This window comes from Macrobrachium rosenbergii, chromosome 28 (assembly GCF_040412425.1).
Source record: "Macrobrachium rosenbergii isolate ZJJX-2024 chromosome 28, ASM4041242v1, whole genome shotgun sequence".
In the NCBI taxonomy this organism is placed as follows: Eukaryota; Metazoa; Arthropoda; class Malacostraca; order Decapoda; family Palaemonidae; genus Macrobrachium; species Macrobrachium rosenbergii.
Window position 1 is genome coordinate 2,330,301 of NC_089768.1, and position 19,700 is coordinate 2,350,000.

The following is a 19,700-nucleotide window of genomic DNA, read 5'->3' on the forward strand; positions in this document are numbered from 1 at the left end:
GGTCTTTCGAGTGAGAGCCCGGGTCATTAAGAACTCGGATGTAAAGGTCACAAAAGGGGTTGGAACCTAAGTACTACGTACCAGCGAATTTTACCCAACTCCCAGACCCTTCAGCGCTCGAATTGCTAGCATTTCATTCGACTTCCCCCTTTCGCTGTGAGATACGATGGAAATGAACACATGGAATCGTGGTTCACAGAAATAAATTTCTGGCTCGCCACGGGACCGAACCCCAGTCTTTCGAGTGAGAGTCCAGGGCATTAGCAATTCGGATGCACAATCTCCCCATACACCATCTCTAGTATATTGAGAAAGTTATGCCCTCTGATTCTTTTTCTCTTCTATAACCTTTACTTTCCTACAATAAAACAATTATTCTGCCCACACATTCCTTTAAAACCATTTCTTCTTCCAGACACATTTTATAAACGCTGGTCAGCTGGACATATCTTATAATACCAGTTAGCTGCTTAACCATATGCATAACCAACGTACACCAGCAGCTCACTGGAAATTTGATCTACTGGCGCCTTTCCATTCTCCAGCCTCTTAACCTCCAACTTCATGCCCTCAGCAGTAACTACAATAAGCATTCTCAAATTTACACTGACCCTTTCCACTCTTAAGCATTCATATTTGCCTTTCAAAGTGATCACTCTGTGGATCTAGATTGTTATCATTTTATACAGCATCTCTCCATTTGCACATTTTATTCTTAAAATCTACTCATTCAATAACTTTCTGTATGTATTTACTTCACTGTACAATGACATATTTTCCATGAAATTCTTAGTCACCTTCTTCTCTCTAGTTTTATAATCTTTTGTCTCTATAAGTCCTGCTGCCTACTCTATCCATCCTCCCGCACTCCTGTACGTGATCCCATCTAGCATGCAACTGGCCCTCAAATAATCGCTAATTTGGCCTTCACAGAACTTCCATTAACCCATGCCACCATTTATGTTTTTTATTCCCTATTCCCACCCTTCTGTATATGTAAACACTAACGTCGGTCCTTAATCACTATCAAGGAATTTTACAAACATATATATACTGGGTATATATATATGTATTATATATATAAATTTACATATATAAATGTGTGTATATATATATACTCATGTATATATATATATATATATATATATATATATATATATATATATATATATATATATATATATATATATATGTATGTGTATGTGTGTGTGTGTGTGTGTGAAACGACAATTATTATTAGGTCAAATTATATCTGCATGGGATTCTTTTTTTTCTTCATTATTCCAGGTCTCTGTTATGCAAAAAGTCACATAAGCTAACTGTAATTTGTATGAAGGTGTGCAATAGGGTACTGCAGACAATAAAACAATTTCTCAATTAGAAAAGACTAAAAATGATTACAAAAGAAATCTGAGCTTAAGTCTGCGTTAGAATGTAAACAACAAACAGATTCCATTCTTAGTGCAGGCAAACGAATCTTCTACATGTATTAGTACCATCATCAGCAAGGCATTCGTTACCGCCAAAACCTCTTCACTGTCTTGAGAATGGGTTTAAGTGTACACGCTTTCCTAGTGCTTTTTTGTGTTTTTATTAACCGAAAATCATGCGGAGTAACAGTTTTTCGGCATTTGCCTTTTTTCCGTCAGTTCAGTTAAATACTAGCAGTTCCATGCATCAGGAAACTGAATAGAAAAAAAAAAAAAAACTATGGTGACTTTTTATTCAAATAGTCCCGAGTTAACTTCATAAGCCTGACATGTTACGTTTGCTTTGACATTCTCTTGCCATTTCCACCTGCAAGTGTTTGCCACTGGTAGATTGACTCGAGGTTTCATTAGTAAGTTAGTTATCAGCAAGTAGCTAATCAGCACTTTTATTTTCTGAGATGTGGGTATGAGGCACAACAAAAATAAACGAATAACCATATTTCTACGGTGAGAAACGTCGTCATGGAGAAAATTCCCGCAGTCTGAACCGAAAAAGACAACAAAATACGATAAAATCACTGTTTTTGTTTTACCTTGACATCCGAGCAATTCAAGTCTCAGCGAAGGGTGCGCGTGCCAGTCGATAACGTGGACCCTCACGAATCGTCCCACCAGAGGAGGCTCCACGTAGTTGTGGCGGATTTCGTGAGAATTGATGTTGGCTTGGAACACCTGCCGGTCAGAAAATAACTCAAGTCAGAACAACAGACCTCTTGAACCATCCGTTATAGGACGATGAAGAAAAAAATACACATAAAAAAAATACACATTTAGATATCACAATGAATGTGCACCACTTGTTGCTGTACAACATAAAATTAACTACTAAATCTTGAGAGTGGTTGGGAATGTAATAAAAATGTGTATGATAATTGTATAAGAAGTACTGAGAAATCTTCTTGTTTCATGTTTCAAGGTGATTATAATATCGTTAGTAGTTACCTAAAACTCCTCGAAGCAAAATGCACAATACCTTCCGAATCCTTCATACACGGAATGGAAATAAAAATTTGGCGTTTCTCGCAGCAAGTACATGCAAAAGATTAACTTGTGTGTTGCCCATAGAAGGCAAGGACACAGCAGGAGTCAGATACTCTAACAGGTAATTCTAGTGGTAACCACTAAATAAAAAAAATGTCATTAGTGTTGTTGCATTCAATGAAAAATAAAGAAAGCATAGCAAAGCTACTTGAAAAGCATATTTTCATAAAAAGACGGATTTGAATAAAAAATGGGAATGTCCTTTTACAGTTGTATTTTTTTACAAGAAATTTAAATACAGAAAACATACTGCTCTTGAAAGCACAAGGGAATAAAATCTTCAGAAAGAAGTACTTTCAAATCAAATCTATACGAAGACATTTCTCCAAAGGTCTTCGCACACAATGACTACGAAATTATGCGCAAATGCACAAGCGACTGAAAAAAAAGGCAATCGTTTTCAAATATCTTTTGCTGACGCTGGGCACTGGTTCAGGAGATGGGTATTTGGTGTTCTGAATCTGCCGGCAAATAACACACTTCTCGCAAAATCCTAAATTTTCCAGTTTAGGGTATAAAAAACCCATTAGTGGGTTATCTTAATGAATATCGTACGTATCTGATAAACTGGCTCTCGGCAAAAATTTAATGACATGGTTTGAGTTTCAGTGGAGTGAGGGGCGACTCAGGGGAACCAGGAGATAGAACTCACTGACAAAAGCAAAATGGATATCTCTGGCGATGGGACATGGATTCTCAGATGTGAAGCATCTCACTTCAGCAACTTGGTGTTGATTGAACTGGCCCGGGGAAATAAAAAAATTTAGTCGGTCAGTCATAAAGTCAGTAATAACTAAAGGTGAATGAGAAAGTAGACAACATCTGTATGGCTGTCAACTATTATTTGACTTTGGGAGTGTTGAGTCTTACATACAAACATAACAGTGTCATTTTGGTAGATATGTGCTGAAAGAGCAGAAAAATATACTTGAAGCGAATTATTAATATATGCTCTTTTTTTTCTTGCCTTAAAATTCGAAGATCTCAAATTTTCAGCGTTTTATATCATCACCAGCTATTGTTTTATATATATATGTATATATATATACATATATATATATATAAATATATATATATATATATATATATATATATATATACATATATATATATATATATATATATATATATATATATATATATATATATATATATATATATATATATATATATATATAAGAACTTACGTGTCAGAAAACTTTCCTCGTGGCTTATTGTCCCAGTACATTATACTCATTTTCATAGTCCAAATTCTTCGTTTTAGTAAACAAGCGAGATCCAGCAATTCCGTGGCAGGTTGTGAGTTCAGTTAAGAAATGCTTGAGTTCTTTAGTTAAGTCGGTGGTATACTTTGAATCACGGAAAGAAGTTAGCCTACTGATACTAGATTTGTATTACAAATACGAAGAATATGCGTATATATATAATATATACATACATACATATATATAATATATACATACATACATATATATATATATATATATATATATATATATATATATATATATATATATATATATATATATATGAAATATAAAAACACCGTATCATCGTGCTTCTGAGTTATCAATAGAACGATCCACAGTGATACTCTTGTTTAGCAAGACGAAATGTATTTGCAGAAATATTTACAGAGCTTAAAGCTTTCGTCCATCCTTCTGTCGACTTATCACTAAGCTAAAAGAGACACACAACAATGGTGAAGAAATTGAAATAAATGTAAACAAACTGAAACGGATAAACGAGGTTAAAATAAGGGTACAGGCCACTGGGTCGTATATATTCCTTTCAAAAATTCTCAGCGATCTGTGAGGCGGGACAAAACGCTGATATTCTTCCCGAATGATATCTTGAGGGTCGTTATCCAAAATGGTAGTTTGATCAACAGACTCTGGAACAGGCGAAGGGTAGTTATCTACATTATCAGATAGAAGAAGGCAGCACACATTTCTGAAATTCTTAAATCTGGCCCTTTTGCAAATCTCTTCACTTAAAAGTAAATTATTCATAATTCCTGTGTTCTCCTCAAAGGTGTCATTTAAAGTGATGAGTGCTCCTTCCACAATCCTCCTAGCGGTCCCATCTGCACTCTTGTAAATAACTTTGCCTCCCCTGAAGTCAATGGCATGATTAGAATCCCAAGTGTGCTTAGCAATGGCGCTGTAAACATTACCCTAACGGTAGGCTGCAATATGTTCCCGTTTCCTCTGGTCCTGGGAACGACCACTTTCTCCAATATAGGATTTGTCAGTTTTTACAGCCTATAACATATACTCCGACATCGGTGTTTGGTTTTCTACAACTGTTCTTGATCATCTTCTTTCTAAGAGTATTAGGGTAGTGAAAAACTACGCTATACCCATGTCTTTCTTTTCTATGATTATTAGAAACTTTTCTTAGGTCATGATTATGCGGAAGGGGAAGGGATTTAAAATCTGTAGTTGAACGGTGTTCCCTTGGATTATAAAATATTCTCCTGGCTCTAGAAAGACATTTATCAATAAAAAAAATCTTAGGGTAACATAACTTTTTGAAACTGGTAGTCAAAAATTCAATTTCCTGGACAATGAAACTAGGGTCGGAAATTCGCAACGCTCTGAAAAACAAATTGGTCAGAACATTACTTTTGATTTTCTCGTCATGATATGAGTAAAAATGTATGTACGTATTTGTGTTAGTACTTTTCCTGAAAACAGAAAATTTAAAAGACTTATTTATATAATCCTGGTGAACAACCCAATCTAAAAGGGGCAGGCGCTTATCGACTTCTCTTTCCATGCATTGTAAACTTGATGGACAGAATAAAACTATTCAGTTGTAATAGCAACTGATCAAAACATTCGGCGTCGTCCTTATAAACAATAAAGATATCATCAACATATCGTACCCATATAAAAGGTTTCAAATCATTTGGAAGTTAGTACATAAAAAGGATTTTAAAAACTTCCATACAAAGATTGTGTACAAACTTCCAAAAGATTTGAAACCTTTTATATGGGTAAGATATGTTGATGATGTCTTTATTGTTTATAAGAACGATGCCGAATGTTTTCTTTTTTTATTGACTGTATATATATATATATATATATATATATATATATATATATATATATATATATATATATATATATATATAGTCTACATTGTACAAGATATGCTGTAAGCATATGTTCATAATTCTGCTGGGTCTTGCATTATCAAACAGATAATTCATTATAGACTATGAACTCATGCTGAACCTCTTAGCATTTCCATATATCTAAAGAGACTTAAGTGACTAGAGTATAAATGACGTTGATTATAAGTATAGCTAAGTTTTGCAGTACTTAGCCATCTGCAAACTGAGGCAATAAAAGTGGGGGCATGCACATCTTTGTGTGCTCCACCCTTGTCCGAATTGTGCATACCTGTTCTGTGAATAGATCAGACTATTTTTCTCATAGGAAAATTTTTCCCCCTGTGTTGGTTTCAATAGTATTTGAAGTTTACCAAGGCTAGCATATTCTGATAAGCATACAGTAAAGTCAATAAAATAGGGAAAGTGCTAAAAATAATTTTATAGCGAATTCAAGATCATTCTTTGTAAGTTAGAATTTCTTTTGGATCCCTACTTTTTCAAACATTGTTCTTCACTTGCTGGTTAAGTGAAGGGTACTTGAAGGTGGATACAATGTATGTCCACTTGACTTCTTAAAATGATTTGAAGCTTCCAGCAGTCGAGGAGGAAAGCTAAAACAGGTCCAAGCACCAAATGGTTAGACACTGGTTCAGCGTTCCAGAGGCTGGCAATCTGGGATTTCACTACAACTGTGCACACTAATGTATGTGAACACTTGAAATTACTTTCATATTGTAAATTATCTTACATAAAGGGTGACCTCCTCCTTGGGGATTTGAGCCACCAACCAGTGAAACATCTGGCCAACAAAGTCCATTCAAACACAGAGTGCATAAAAGGAAGGTAAACAGATATGCAATTGTGTTACTACTCCTGCATGCATGTTGCAGAGGTGAGAGTGAGAATGCTCCTGAGGCGCTTTAACTTTATTTTTCAGGTGGAGTTCTGAGGATGAGGCCTCTGTATAAGATTACATTCACATAAACCACTAAAGTTTTTGACTGTCAATCACCTAAATACGTTTTGTCCATAATAACATTTTAGATAATACTTTTTACATACTGTAGTCAATTAAAAAATTTGTCAGAACTTAAAAACGTACAAAGCAGGTTTGATAACGGTTTTTTTTCTAGTTACATCACACGTGCGTTGTTACATAATTAAATGAATAAATGAAGCCAGTGATACTAACCATAATGTGTTTGGTCCACCCAAATGATATTTAACAGCATGGGAGCAATAATTGTCCAGGGGCCCCAATATTACGAGTGCCCAAGTTGAATGGTTGCAGTACTAAGAAGTCGCAGCTATACAGTTCCAAGTCAATGCACACCGTCAACTCTTGTCAAGTCCACTTGCCTAATAAGTTTAGTTGACATGGATCAATAAAAGTCCATCATAGGCGAGGTTCGACCAATACGTCTAGTGAACTAACCCCCGACCACACAGTAACTGAATGTAAGGAGGACAGCTTTCGTCAAGTAACAATCATCACTGCGTCAAACTACAGCTTCTAGGTTCTGACTATTGCTTAAATAGCTACTCCTGAGGAACTGTGTTGTAGCTATCGAGCTAATCTGTCTCATTAAATATGAATAAAATATAAAATGCATATGGCATTTACAATTTGCATACACTTGGAATCAAAACAGGTACCAGTGCACACATACCGAAGGTTCGAGCTCTCAGTAAGAGTAAGTCGACTCGTTCAAGCCTCGTCATTAAGGATACTGTGCATACTGTACAGTATGCACAGTAACCAGACAGTATTATCTAAAGTATGATGTTAACATCTGCTTGGAGACTTGAAATGTAACCAGTAAAATGTCATGCCAATACATATCTCACTTACTCAGGAAGGGAAGAAAATATGCCATTTCACATGGTTGGAAGTATAGCTAGGAATGCAGTGATTCTGCATTCCTAGCTATGGTTTCACCCATTCCTAACCTAAAAATCGAATAATTTTGTCTACTTAAAATGGGCTGAAGCCTCCTCCTTGGGGATTTGAACTTTAACCAGTAAAATACCAGACCAATGCTTTGTCTACTCAACCAGCACGGGAATGAAAGGAAGGGAAGCAGACGTGTCGCTGTATTTGATTGAATTATAGTGGGTACTGCTGCACCTAACCATAGTTTTCCACTTTTCCCACCTCACCATTTGTGCCTAGGTACATTTGATGCTCCTTCCAGTGGGCCTGAGACGAAGTATAAATTATATGTAATATTTTCTTTGGCTAATGGTAACAATAGCCCCCCTGTTGACTAGTGAAACACCATATATGCAACTAATTCACTTATGCCTACATTTTCTATTTTGGTTTTTAAGACTTCCAGTGGCGAAGGTATATAAAATACTGGGAATCGAGAAGTTTAAAGAAATCATTGTGATGAACATATTTAACTGAATTTATTTATTTCACTCCACACAGCAAAACAACTTAACATTAAACGCCCATGGCAAAGATATCTTAGCTTCTTCGAATATATGAGTGCAACTGGAGTGAATGCACAATATTTTTTGGTCGAACGCTGCTTCAGTGTTTACCCTGTCCTCATAGTAAGCAAGTACGAATCTCCAGTAATTTCTTTTGGAATCGTTCAGTGAAAAGTGTATCGAAATTATTAGGAAATTGATAATTTAAGAGTCCATTGTGGCCAATAAGATACAAGGTTGTCTCCAACGAAATCAACAGGTTATATTTCGGAGGGTCAGCTTACTATACATGCACAGAGTAAACTTTGAACACAAAAATAAGAAAAAGAAAAAGAAACGCTGTTAAATCGATATTTACAGTGAATTATTTTCCATATAATGGCTATTCCTTTTATTTTGATTTTTTAATTTTTGTTATTTTTTTATTTACTTTTACCCTTGATACTGGTTAAAATGATATATTTTGCGAAGCAACTGACCATTATGCATGCGAAATAGCAATACATGGACATTCGCCTGCAAACCTGCAAAGCTGTGCTTTACTTAACCATGGCGGGACTGGGTTTATTTTAGCACCAGTAAACATGTATCTAAATATGAGCTTAAATGAATTCTTATGTTTCTAGAAAGGGGAACTTTTTCATTCTTTTCCTATTCCGGATTTCTTCACTTCTAACGAAAAGCATAAAGTGCAGTAAAAAAAATGAGAGAGTACGGTCTTTGTTGCCATTACAATATGTAGTTGTGAAAGGGATCTGTTGATTAACCAAACTGAATATGCGTTCATTTCGGCTTTAGTAAAACTGTCCCAGTTTTACAAAAATGAGCAGCTTCCTTTTAAACTTGAATAAATTCTTGTCCTTGTGGCTACCTCTATGCTTTAGCAGTTAGCTCATTCGCCTTGCGAGTGTGGGGTGATTTCACATTCCACCCCGTTAAGGATATTTTCTTCTTATATTGTCTGCTATCATTTCATTAATAAATAGATAGAGAGATAGGTCTTTCAACTTTACTTCTTGGAAAGGAAAACTTTTGTGAAGTTTAATTTTGCTTTGCTGATCTTCATCTTTTTTTTCAGGAATCTTACAGTGGGGAATGATGACAGGCACAAAAATTCTAAATGAAGTAGTGCGGCTCAGTCATATGATTTCAGAAAATCATCCCGGTCACTAATACCTACAGAAGAGAGAAGAGATCTTCAACTGATAACCTGAAGGCAATTTCTACTTCGTTAAATGACACCAGTGCACCATCTACGCCAATAAGGGAGATGTCAGTTACTCAGGAAAAAAGTTTTTAAAATTTTTAGGAAAACGGTAACACAAATCGGCATCAGTTTTAGACATTTTAGAAATAAAACTTCACATAAGTGCACGCACACAAAAATTACATATGAAAAAGAAAAGACTTATGCTCAGGGATAGAGGATGATGAAGAGAAAACGGCTGATATGTACACACGCAAACAAACACACACACACACACACGTAAGCATACACACATACATACAATACATACATACATATATACACATAATGTAGAAATAATCAACACACAATCACGTGTGGAACAGAAATAATTTCCTGACTCACGTCGGGATCGAACCCAGGTCTTTCAGTTGAAAGGCAAGGTCGCTGCCCACAAGGCCATACAAGTCTAAAAGAAGTTGGAGCGTGAGAGCAACTGCACCCAAGGAATTACCTAGGCATGCTAACTGCTTGCATACCAGCGAGTTTTCCCCAACTTCCCGACTCAGCAATGACCCAATTGACAGCATTTCATTCGAATTATCCCTTCTGAGTGAATAAGATAGAAATAATCAACACACAATCACGTGTGGAACAGAAATAATTTCCTGACTCACGTCGGGATCGAACCCAGGTCAACTGGGTCATTGCTGAGTCGGGAAGTTGGGGAAAACTCGCTGGTATGCAAGCAGTTAGCATGCCTAGGTAATTCCTTGGGTGCAGTTGCTCTCAGGTTCCAACTTCTTTTAGACTTGTATGGCCTAGTTGGCAGCAACCTTGCCTTTCAACTGAAAGACCTGGGTTCGATCCCGACGTGAGTCAGGAAATTATATACATAATGTATGCATGCCTACGTACGTGTGAGTATGTACATATCATCCGTTTTCTCTTATCATCTTCTTCTGTCACTGTGCATAAGTCTTTTTTTTTCCATATATGAATTGGTTATTAAACAATATATGTTGCTTAATATTAGCGCGCGCGCACACACACACACACACACATATATATATATATGTGTGTGTGTGTGTGTGCGTGTGCCAATATTAAGCTACATATATTGTTTAATAGCCAATTCACTACACCATGAGAATAACTTACACCCACAGAGAATTGTGAATGGTAAGTGGTTCACCTGAAGAACGATTCGAATCGAAACCTACTTTAGAAACAGTAGACGCTGACTTAAACCACTGAGCCTCAGACGAAGCATTTATCATTTATAATTCCCTTTTATTCCTAAGGTATAATGAACTGGATAGTGAACGATATCAGTAGCTTAACATTCGTGAATATAAAAAATGCCATCGTGTATGCGAAAAACATTTCATTTATGGAGTGCATAATATTATCAATAATACTCTTTGCCTGCTATTAACTGAGTACATCTGTTAGACAAATGATAACAAAAGTTCGAACAGAATACTATTTCTACCATGCACGGTTTGCAGAGCAAGTTGCAGAAGGTCATTCAAGATTCCCATCTTACTTCCTGGATACAGAGCACTGTAGTAATGTAAGTGGCAACATCATACTTTTAAGAGGAAACACTAATGACGACGCTTAATGTTAAGATAAGGAAAGATATGATGCTCTCTTCTACCGCAGGCATTTCCTAGAGTGAGGAAAGTAATGACCAAAAGGAGAGTCGAGTAACAGCCGTGAAAAGAAAACATAAAATAGAAAACGAACATCAATAACTTCGCGAAGATGAGATAATGGTTTGGGCGACAAAGGCGTCAAGACACAAGTTGATTTTCTTCTCACCCTCGAACATCCCACGCCCGCCTTCGCCATTAAAACTTAAGAAGAAGAAGAAGAAGAAGAAGAAGAAGAAGAAGAAGGAGAGAAAGAGATGGGAGCGACAGTGTCACACTCCTAAATCAAACCAGTTTTTAACTCCGACGCACGTACTCCAACGCCACACTGTGGAAATTACTCTTTATGTTTTTGGCGGCCACCATTGTATCTAAGATCCCCTTGGTAATCACACGCACACGCGCGGCCACTCACACACACACACACACACACACACACACACACACATATATATATATATATATATATATATATATATATATATATATATATATATATATATATATATATATATATGTATATATATACTTACTTTTGCCTGACTTAACAAGTTTCTTTTTACTCCAAATTCTACCGTGTGCCAGTGGCTCAATTATTCTTCCTTGTCTCAAATCCCTTGATGTCAGGCTGCCAGAAAACCTCAAACCAGTCAGTCAGTCCTTCCTCAAATTCTTTGTCTCAAGGTTCATTGTACTGCACTGGTAGCACATAAACTTAACGTCAAGCCAAAGGCAATTTAGTATTAATTTACGGTCAAATGAAAGAATCTTGTAAGGAAGATTTTACCTAAATTCGATAGGTCTCAAGGTTAGTGGGACCAGGTAACAAACACTTACTTTCACTTGCCTGATCACAGGATGTCATTTCATGTACAAAGTTCGCTTGATGTCTACCCAGGAATGTTTGTCACTTTGCTAAAATGCCGGATTTCTCTTACATTTCGGACATTTTATTTGGTTTTCCTTCGATTTTATTCAAAAGAGACCGCTAACATTTCAAAATGTTATAGTAGTTGAGATAATCAGAATATTCTCTGGCGAACAAGAATGCGATACAATTTACCACTGTTTATTTTGTAGACAATGGAAAACGTAGCTAAACACTATCCAAACGAAACGGACACAATGTAGATATGGCAGAACGATGCGCTACAGATGGGAGTACATAATTGTACCATGATTCATATAAACAAAAAGATACGAGCAAATATAAATAAACATAACCAAGTACAAAATGCACCGAAGCTTCTTCAGCGCAATCGAGTTTTTGTGCAGTGTATAATGATGTATGAAACTCTCGATGTGCTGCAGTATGAAACTCTCAGCCTCAGGTACGACCGGGGAGCGCTCAGTTGCTCCCCAGATGCAGTCGAGGGAAAGGTGCGTTGGCGACGCTTCCGGAATTGGACTCGGCGGTGCCAGACGCCCGATGGTGGTTAACTTTAACCTTAAATAAAACAAAAACTACTCAGACTAGAGGGCTGCAATCTGGTATGTTTGATGATTGGAGGGTGGATGATCAACATACCAACTTGCAGCCCTCTAGCTTCAGTAGTTTTTAAGATCTGAGGGCAGACAGAAAAAGTGAGGGACATACAGACGAAGCCATCTCAATAGTTTTCTTTTACAGAAAACTAAAAAAACTGACAACAGACTGAATATAAATACATAAAACAAAACTAAAAATCCTTTCTATACATTTACAGAATTCATGCTGATGACCAGAGGGACAAGGAGAAATTTGGAGTGTTCATATGAGCAACGAACAGCGTTCCAAAGACCAAGAAACCAAAGTTTAGTGTCCTCAGAGTATCTTTCTCATTTTCAGAGATTGTACAGAGAAGGATAAAACAATGCATGCGGTTTGCAAGAGGCGTGTGGCACTGTTATCTACAGTTATCCATGAATGAGTTAGTGGCAAACAATGAGCTAAAATTATGTTGTTATTTTTCCAAGAAGAGAAAGATTTGCTGCCATTTGTCAAAGTAAAAGACAGGGTTGCAGATCATTTAGGAGAGGGTTTTAGCTAAAGATGGAACTGTTGTAGGTTGAATTTAATTTACTCATTTTCGTTGATCAAATTGTGGTGTACCTCTATGAAATTTGCTAAAGCAATAATTCTGTTAAGGCTTGAAGACAGCAAAGAGATAGAGAGCAAGGCTAGTTAAACCAAAGCTTGGATGAAGAGAGTTCGAGCAGATAAGTAATGTTTAACTTCATCCCATCAGCCAACACCTCTGAAGATATAACCGCCAAGAGACAATCAAGATCTTACAGGGCTTATTAGTTTCAGTGGGGATGATTTAGGTCGTGTAAAAGTAGAGGTGATCATTACCTTAATACTGTCAGAACGTCACAAAAAGATTATGTAAGTTAAGCGTCCTTTCTATCATAAGCAGAAAAAAAAATGATCATTAACTGCTTGGATGCATTATGAACTTTCTTTCCAAGATCCTCAATCAACATGAGTATTTCATTGTGTGGATGCATAGATTGCAAATATTATGTCGGGGGGTTAGGTATTTGAAAAAGAAGGTATAGTTATCAAGTCAGAGTGTCGTGAAAGTAGCAAAGAAAAATGTATGGTAAGTTTAAGAGTCACAAGTTTTAGTAGCAAATATGTTTGTTTACTTTGATGTGGTTTCTGTCTTCGGAAAGGGTTTAATGGAAGATAGTATTCAACTTATTAAAGGTTGCAAGGAGCCCCTACATAAACTAGAGTTATGTAGGATAAGAGTTATAGGTCTATCACAAGATAACATTTCATGCTGGGAGCCAATTTTCTGTCCACTCTCACATTACCAGAACTTTCCAACCTACGGATTCCGATTACGCCATTATGCCGAAGACTGGGATCTATCTACATTAAGATCAAGAGAAAATGCATTTGTTGTAAGAAGTAAATGTAATGTCTTTTACTATAATGAACAAAAGATGGATAATATCAGGGATAATGTACAAATAAACATTGAAATGTACAGTCAAAAGTACCAGTGATGTGTATTCGCTAAATGTAATGCGGTTTCCAAACAGCTAAAAGTATTTCATTTTGTGATGAATTTTTATAAGATTCTAGATTATAATTCCACATATTAGAACCACCGGCATCAATCCCTTAAAATATCGATTGCACCAAGAGCAACAGCGGGCAAGCTGATGGTCTCTGAAAAATCTGGGTGTTGCTTTTCAAGTTCCAACAAAATTTGGGTGTTGCTTTTCAAGTTCCAACAAAATTTGGGTGTTGCTTTTCAAGTTCCAACAAAATTTGGGTGTTGCTTTTCAAGTTCCAACAAAATTTGGGTGTTGCTTTTCAAGTTCCAACAAAACTTGGGAGTTGCTTTTCAAGTTCCAACAAAATTTGGGTGTTGCTTTTCAAGTTCCAAGAGGCTACAGAAATCCTTCTATCATGACTAAGGAATATGAGTGCTTGAAGCTTGATACTGTCCGGGAGATATCTTTCATTCAGAAGGCATCATATTCAAAAGAGTCAGGGCTCTGGAATGAAATTTTTATTTTAAGTGGCTGTGTGACAAGAAGAGTTTCGAACACCAAAATCTTAAACAGAACTGATGGTGACCTTCTTGGACAAGGTGAAGCGGATGTCAAAATCTTCCTTCCGCTTAAGTAGCTAAAGAGAACATTCTCCACACTGATAACTTGTACACTAGCCCACCCCTTCCCAATATATCTGACAAGAACACACTTCCATGATATGATAAATTTGTCGTGTACGATGGCTGTCAAGATGATAAGAAAATAATCTGCTGCGGATACAAAACTTAAGACTCATCATTTCTGAAAAAATTACTGTGATGGAGTGGCATGGTAAAAGACATGCTGGTATGGTTTCTATTGCCATTGATGGCGATCTCTTTATCATTGTGTGGATCAGACACACCACAAGGGACTTGGTCCAACTACATGCTGTCTTGTGCTTCAATTCCACCGTGTGTAGGGTAGGTAGATGAGGTTGACACTATTGCAAGACTGTGGTCTACAAATTCCTGCATTGCTTCTAAGCCCTTTTAGGTGTATACATTTGGACTGACCTTCACATGTGCTTGGCAACAATATATATGGAAAGGATGACACGGCAGGGTTTCAGTTATTCCATCATCGGAAAGCTGCTGAGAAAGAATGCTGCATAATATTAATTTCAAAATATAACCTAACACCATCTTCAGGCTATCAACAAGAGACTGACAAATCTATAACCGACAAGCAGACGCTAAGAAATGATTATTACTATTGTGCAATTACAAGATTACTAGAAATGTGAAATACTGAGAGGACTGATCATGAAGACTCTCATTATCACTATATCTTGGCAATGTTTTTTTTATGCGTAAAATGGTTACAAGTCAATATTTACTGAAGATCTCAAGTGTTTCTAGCGTTCATGACGCATTTCATCAAAGCATCACCTTATCTGGAAAACATTTATTTAGGACTTATTCTAATTAAACATTTTTTGTAAGTGAATACCACTTTTTTCAATGCCTAGGAGAGACATGTCGCATTATGTTGCATGGGCATGACGCCGCTGTTACCGCTGTGTATTTCATTTCTGTAAATTCTCACTGTTTCATTTTCTGTCAAATATGGAGACGCAAATATATTTCTGATTGGCTGATTTTCCTCATCTACATTAATACATAATTCAGTTTTCATTAATTCTCTGAAAATATTAACTATTTCAGAGATGAAAATTTATGTTTACTATAATGCGTATATATGCCAATATGTTTTTAGTTTCAATGAATATTCATACCTATATTAGAGCTTTAATTCACAGACTTATAAGCAGAACTTTGCCAAAAAGTATTGTAAAAATTAGGAAAGGTATGTGAAGGACATACACAGACAGGTTTTATTCAAACATATATACCGTCGTTTGCTAGACACCAAGGGGATGAGCCAGCCACAAGCTCAATAAAATATTAATAGTGTACTGGTAATATGGAGATGAAAGGCCGAAGACAGTAAAACTGGAAATGTCATTTGGCAGGACATAAAACGTTTGCAATGGTAAGGGGTATTTACTAACTCTTAGAATCCAAAACTCTCCCAATCATCTATAAACAAGTTAAGGCACAGAATAAGACTTGCTCCATTTAGCCCTAATAGAACGGAAAATATAATAAGTTACAAAAAGTAAGCGAATGAAACTGAAGAGTATAAATACAAGACTTCACAAGAAAGAATCGAAAGCTAAACTAAAAACGCAAGTGAATGACAAAATACTTAAACAAACTGGGAAGGTGAGAAAACATGTCTGTATTTAAGGTTTCGCAATTGGCCGTTGAACAGGTTTTGCCTGGGGTGCAAGATGGAGTGTACTCAGTGCGTCAACTTTTCACGCCAGTGTCAATGGAACTTGTCAGTCAAACTTGCCAAAGGTCCTGGAGACTCGTTTTTCATCATGCCCCGCAACATTCCAGTCTAAACATGATCATTATTCAGTCCCAAGTGTGTTTGTGCGCGTGCTTTCTAAAATCCTGATTTCCCACATTCATGCTGATTGTAAGAATACGACTATTTAATGATCGCACTGCTACTCATTGAAATAAACAAAATCACTAATTAATAATATATATATATATATATATATATATATATATATATTTATATATATATATATATATATATATATATATATATATATATATATATATATATATACATATACACTATTATGAAATTTCTTTTATCAATATTGCATGGTCAGTCTGCATGAAGAGGCAACACTGAAACATACGGATGCTTGGGTTAACATGAAAGTACTACAATTAACTTGGCATTGATTTATTATTATTATTATTATTATTATTATTATTATTATTATTATTATTATTATTATTATTATATAATGAAATCCGTTGTAACATGAGCAATACATAATAAAAAATGCGATACAGCATCAAAATAAATTGAGTAAATAAAAAAAATTGTTTTCATACTATTATCCTCTATCCCTGAACCTCTGACACAAGTCGCCAACTTAATCATCACAGACCAAAATAGAAAAACAGAGAAACGAATCAACTGACTACGATAACAATGAAAAGATTATTTCTAATATCACCAGGCATGTCATGCACTTCAGTTCGTCTCAATGTCAGTTTAAAAAAGAAAAAAAGGTCTTGAGGTGCTTTTATTTCACGGATACTTGAGCCTGATAAGCCTTAGTGAAGGGTGACATCGACTTCGATTTACTTATCTGATGATTTCCTGGTATGGGTTATTTATGAGGGAGATCGCCATCGAAATGTTGAAACCAAGTGGAAATTCTGTGTAGGATTTATTTGCTTTTCTTTTCCTATGAAAATAATTATGATAATACCTTTAAGCAAATCTTTGAAAATATTTTAAATCGAGTCATTTGTATTGATGTTTCTGAAGAAACTGTTTCAGCTTACTGTAAAACAGAAGTTCAAAGGCACGCAAGCTACATGAATATCTGGGGTCCTGAACCGGAGAAAGAGATGCCCAACTGAAAGCATTAAGGGAGAATAATGTTAGAAATAAAGTATTCTATACAAGTGGACGGACTGTTTCATTTTTGGATTCTGGCAATAAAAGGTTCTAGTTAATAGTAATTTTAATTAGCCTAGACCCATTTTGCCCGGCGTTCTACAGGGTTGAGTTCTGGAACCTCTGGTGCTTTTAGTCTTTAACAGAGATGATTTTTGGTCTGCACTATATAATAAGCCAGCACAGCTGACAAATGAGGCCATTCTTGTGGCAGTCATCAAGACCCGACAAATTTACAATGACGTTGCTGCTTGATTTAACAGACCTGGAATAAACAGATTAACCAGTGCTTTAGTTAGTGGCGTAAGAGTATAAACTCCAGCAAAACAAAGAATATTGAATTCCCTAACTGGCACCAGCTCCCTCTGAATGATTTGCGTTGTTGTTAGCTGGCCCTGCCTCGCCTCCAAGATTTCTCTTCACAGACAACTTGGTACTGTTCGTTAGGGTTCCTACGTGCAACCATGAAGCTTGTTGCTTCATGTCTCCTGTCTTGTCTGTCATCACTGAATTATTGTTCTCCTCTCTGGGCGTGATGTGCCTGCCGGTATCATTGTTTTTAGAAAAACTGCCTAAAGCCGTGGTTCCCTTTTTTTTAAAACATTGCTAATTATGCTTTAGAGGTTACACCATCAACCAAAGTTATCGTGTTTGATTACTTCTCCATGTTCTGTTTGAATGGAAATTTTATTAGGCGCCTCTAGCGCTCGTATCAGCGTCCTTTCACCGTAAAGCTGTTTGATGGTCTCCCTGGAGATAACATGTCTGGCCATAAATTCAGGACGGCTGTAATACTACCCTGAAGAGCCATGTAACATTGTCTAACTTTTCTGATTAAATTTGCTGCCTACATAAGTGATGGTCCGCTTGTTGTTTTACTTTCATTTATTTTCCTTTTCGTCTTTCAGTTTCTCTTCCTTCCACTACTGACACTCTTGTCTGTAGATGCATGCATTATAAACTGATAACCATCTGGCCTTGTTCTAATTAAATGCTAGCTTACCTGAGCATCAATAAAAATTATAGCGATTACAATAGCAAAGATTTTCATGTAAAAAGACCGAAGCGTTACTCTCTTGATTTTGGTCTCACTCCGGCGTTACTGACAATAGACGCAATTAAACTTGCAACAGCCTGTCAGTTTCCTCAATACTTAAGAGTTTACTAGCAAGCGTATCAAGTGTGCATTAACACTTGTTTTTAAAAAGGTTCATACATTTGCTTTTCAAAGGGAAGTTGAGTGCTCTTCTGGCCACTGTAGCGACTAAAAAATATCGAATTACTTTTGGCGATGGAAAAGGAATTAGTTGTCTTCGGAAAGTGTTGTTGGACACTAAATTCTCCTGCCTCTCCTTTTTCCACTTCTCTGTTTTTTAAGCACACGTACTCTATGACTTCATACACTTCACATTCTATTCTGTCAACTCTTTTTTTTTCTTTTTTGCTGTTCGGCACATCACTTCTTCTCATTTGTCTCTGAAAGACATCATATTTCCTAGGTATTTCACTCAAGAGCCTCCCAATCTCTACAGGAACCAAATACTTTTGTCTCCTTTGTCCTCTTTTGTGTCAGAGAGATTTCGTGTCGACTGTCTCATCTGCGGGCTCCGGCGACAGCACTGGTGAGGAAGCGATACAATCTGAAACGCTTTACCTGGCCTGCTCAGACGCGCCAAGACACACATCCCATGTCCCGGTCAGCTTCATCATTTCTCTGACGGCCAGGTGGAGGAGGGGAGATTATAATGGCCATGGGAACGGCAAGGGCGCGTCCTTCCTGGTCTGCCTCTCTTCATTTCTTCTCATAACTTGTGCGTGTGCGCGCGTTTGTGTGTATATAACCACAGGTATATGATTGCACTTGTGTACACATTTACTCATTTTAGCCTGAGATAGCATGTTCAGTGCCACAGATGATATAAGTAAGTGGCGATCAGGGAAAGGAAAACTTTCGTGATTCTTTTAAATGTATGATGTTAAATGACCATTTTTTTTCTACCTACCTGCGCCTTCTGTCAGTTGTCACTCTCATTCAGTGGGTAAGGGGCAAAGTTGACTTCCAAGATTCATTCCAAGATTTAGGACATCATAATTGCAATTCGAATCATCTCTCTCTCTCTCTCTCTCTCTCTCTCTCTCTCTCTCTCTCTCTCTCTCTCTCTCTCTCTCTCTCTCTCTCATATAATATCTTTATAAACATACACACATATATATATGTGTGTGTGTATATA

At 36.6% G+C, this 19,700-nt stretch overlaps 1 protein-coding gene across 2 annotated transcripts in view; it reads right to left on the minus strand.

Annotated features, from left to right (window-relative positions):
* LOC136853976 (lactadherin-like) overlaps positions 1 to 19,700 on the minus strand; it is a 908,376-nt gene that overhangs the window by 245,693 nt on the left and 642,983 nt on the right. For both annotated transcript variants that reach the window (XM_067129896.1, XM_067129895.1), the window contains exon 5: positions 2,024 to 2,162. In XM_067129896.1, coding sequence (XP_066985997.1) covers positions 2,024 to 2,162 — 139 coding nt within the window. The remainder of the gene's footprint in view (positions 1 to 2,023; positions 2,163 to 19,700) is intronic.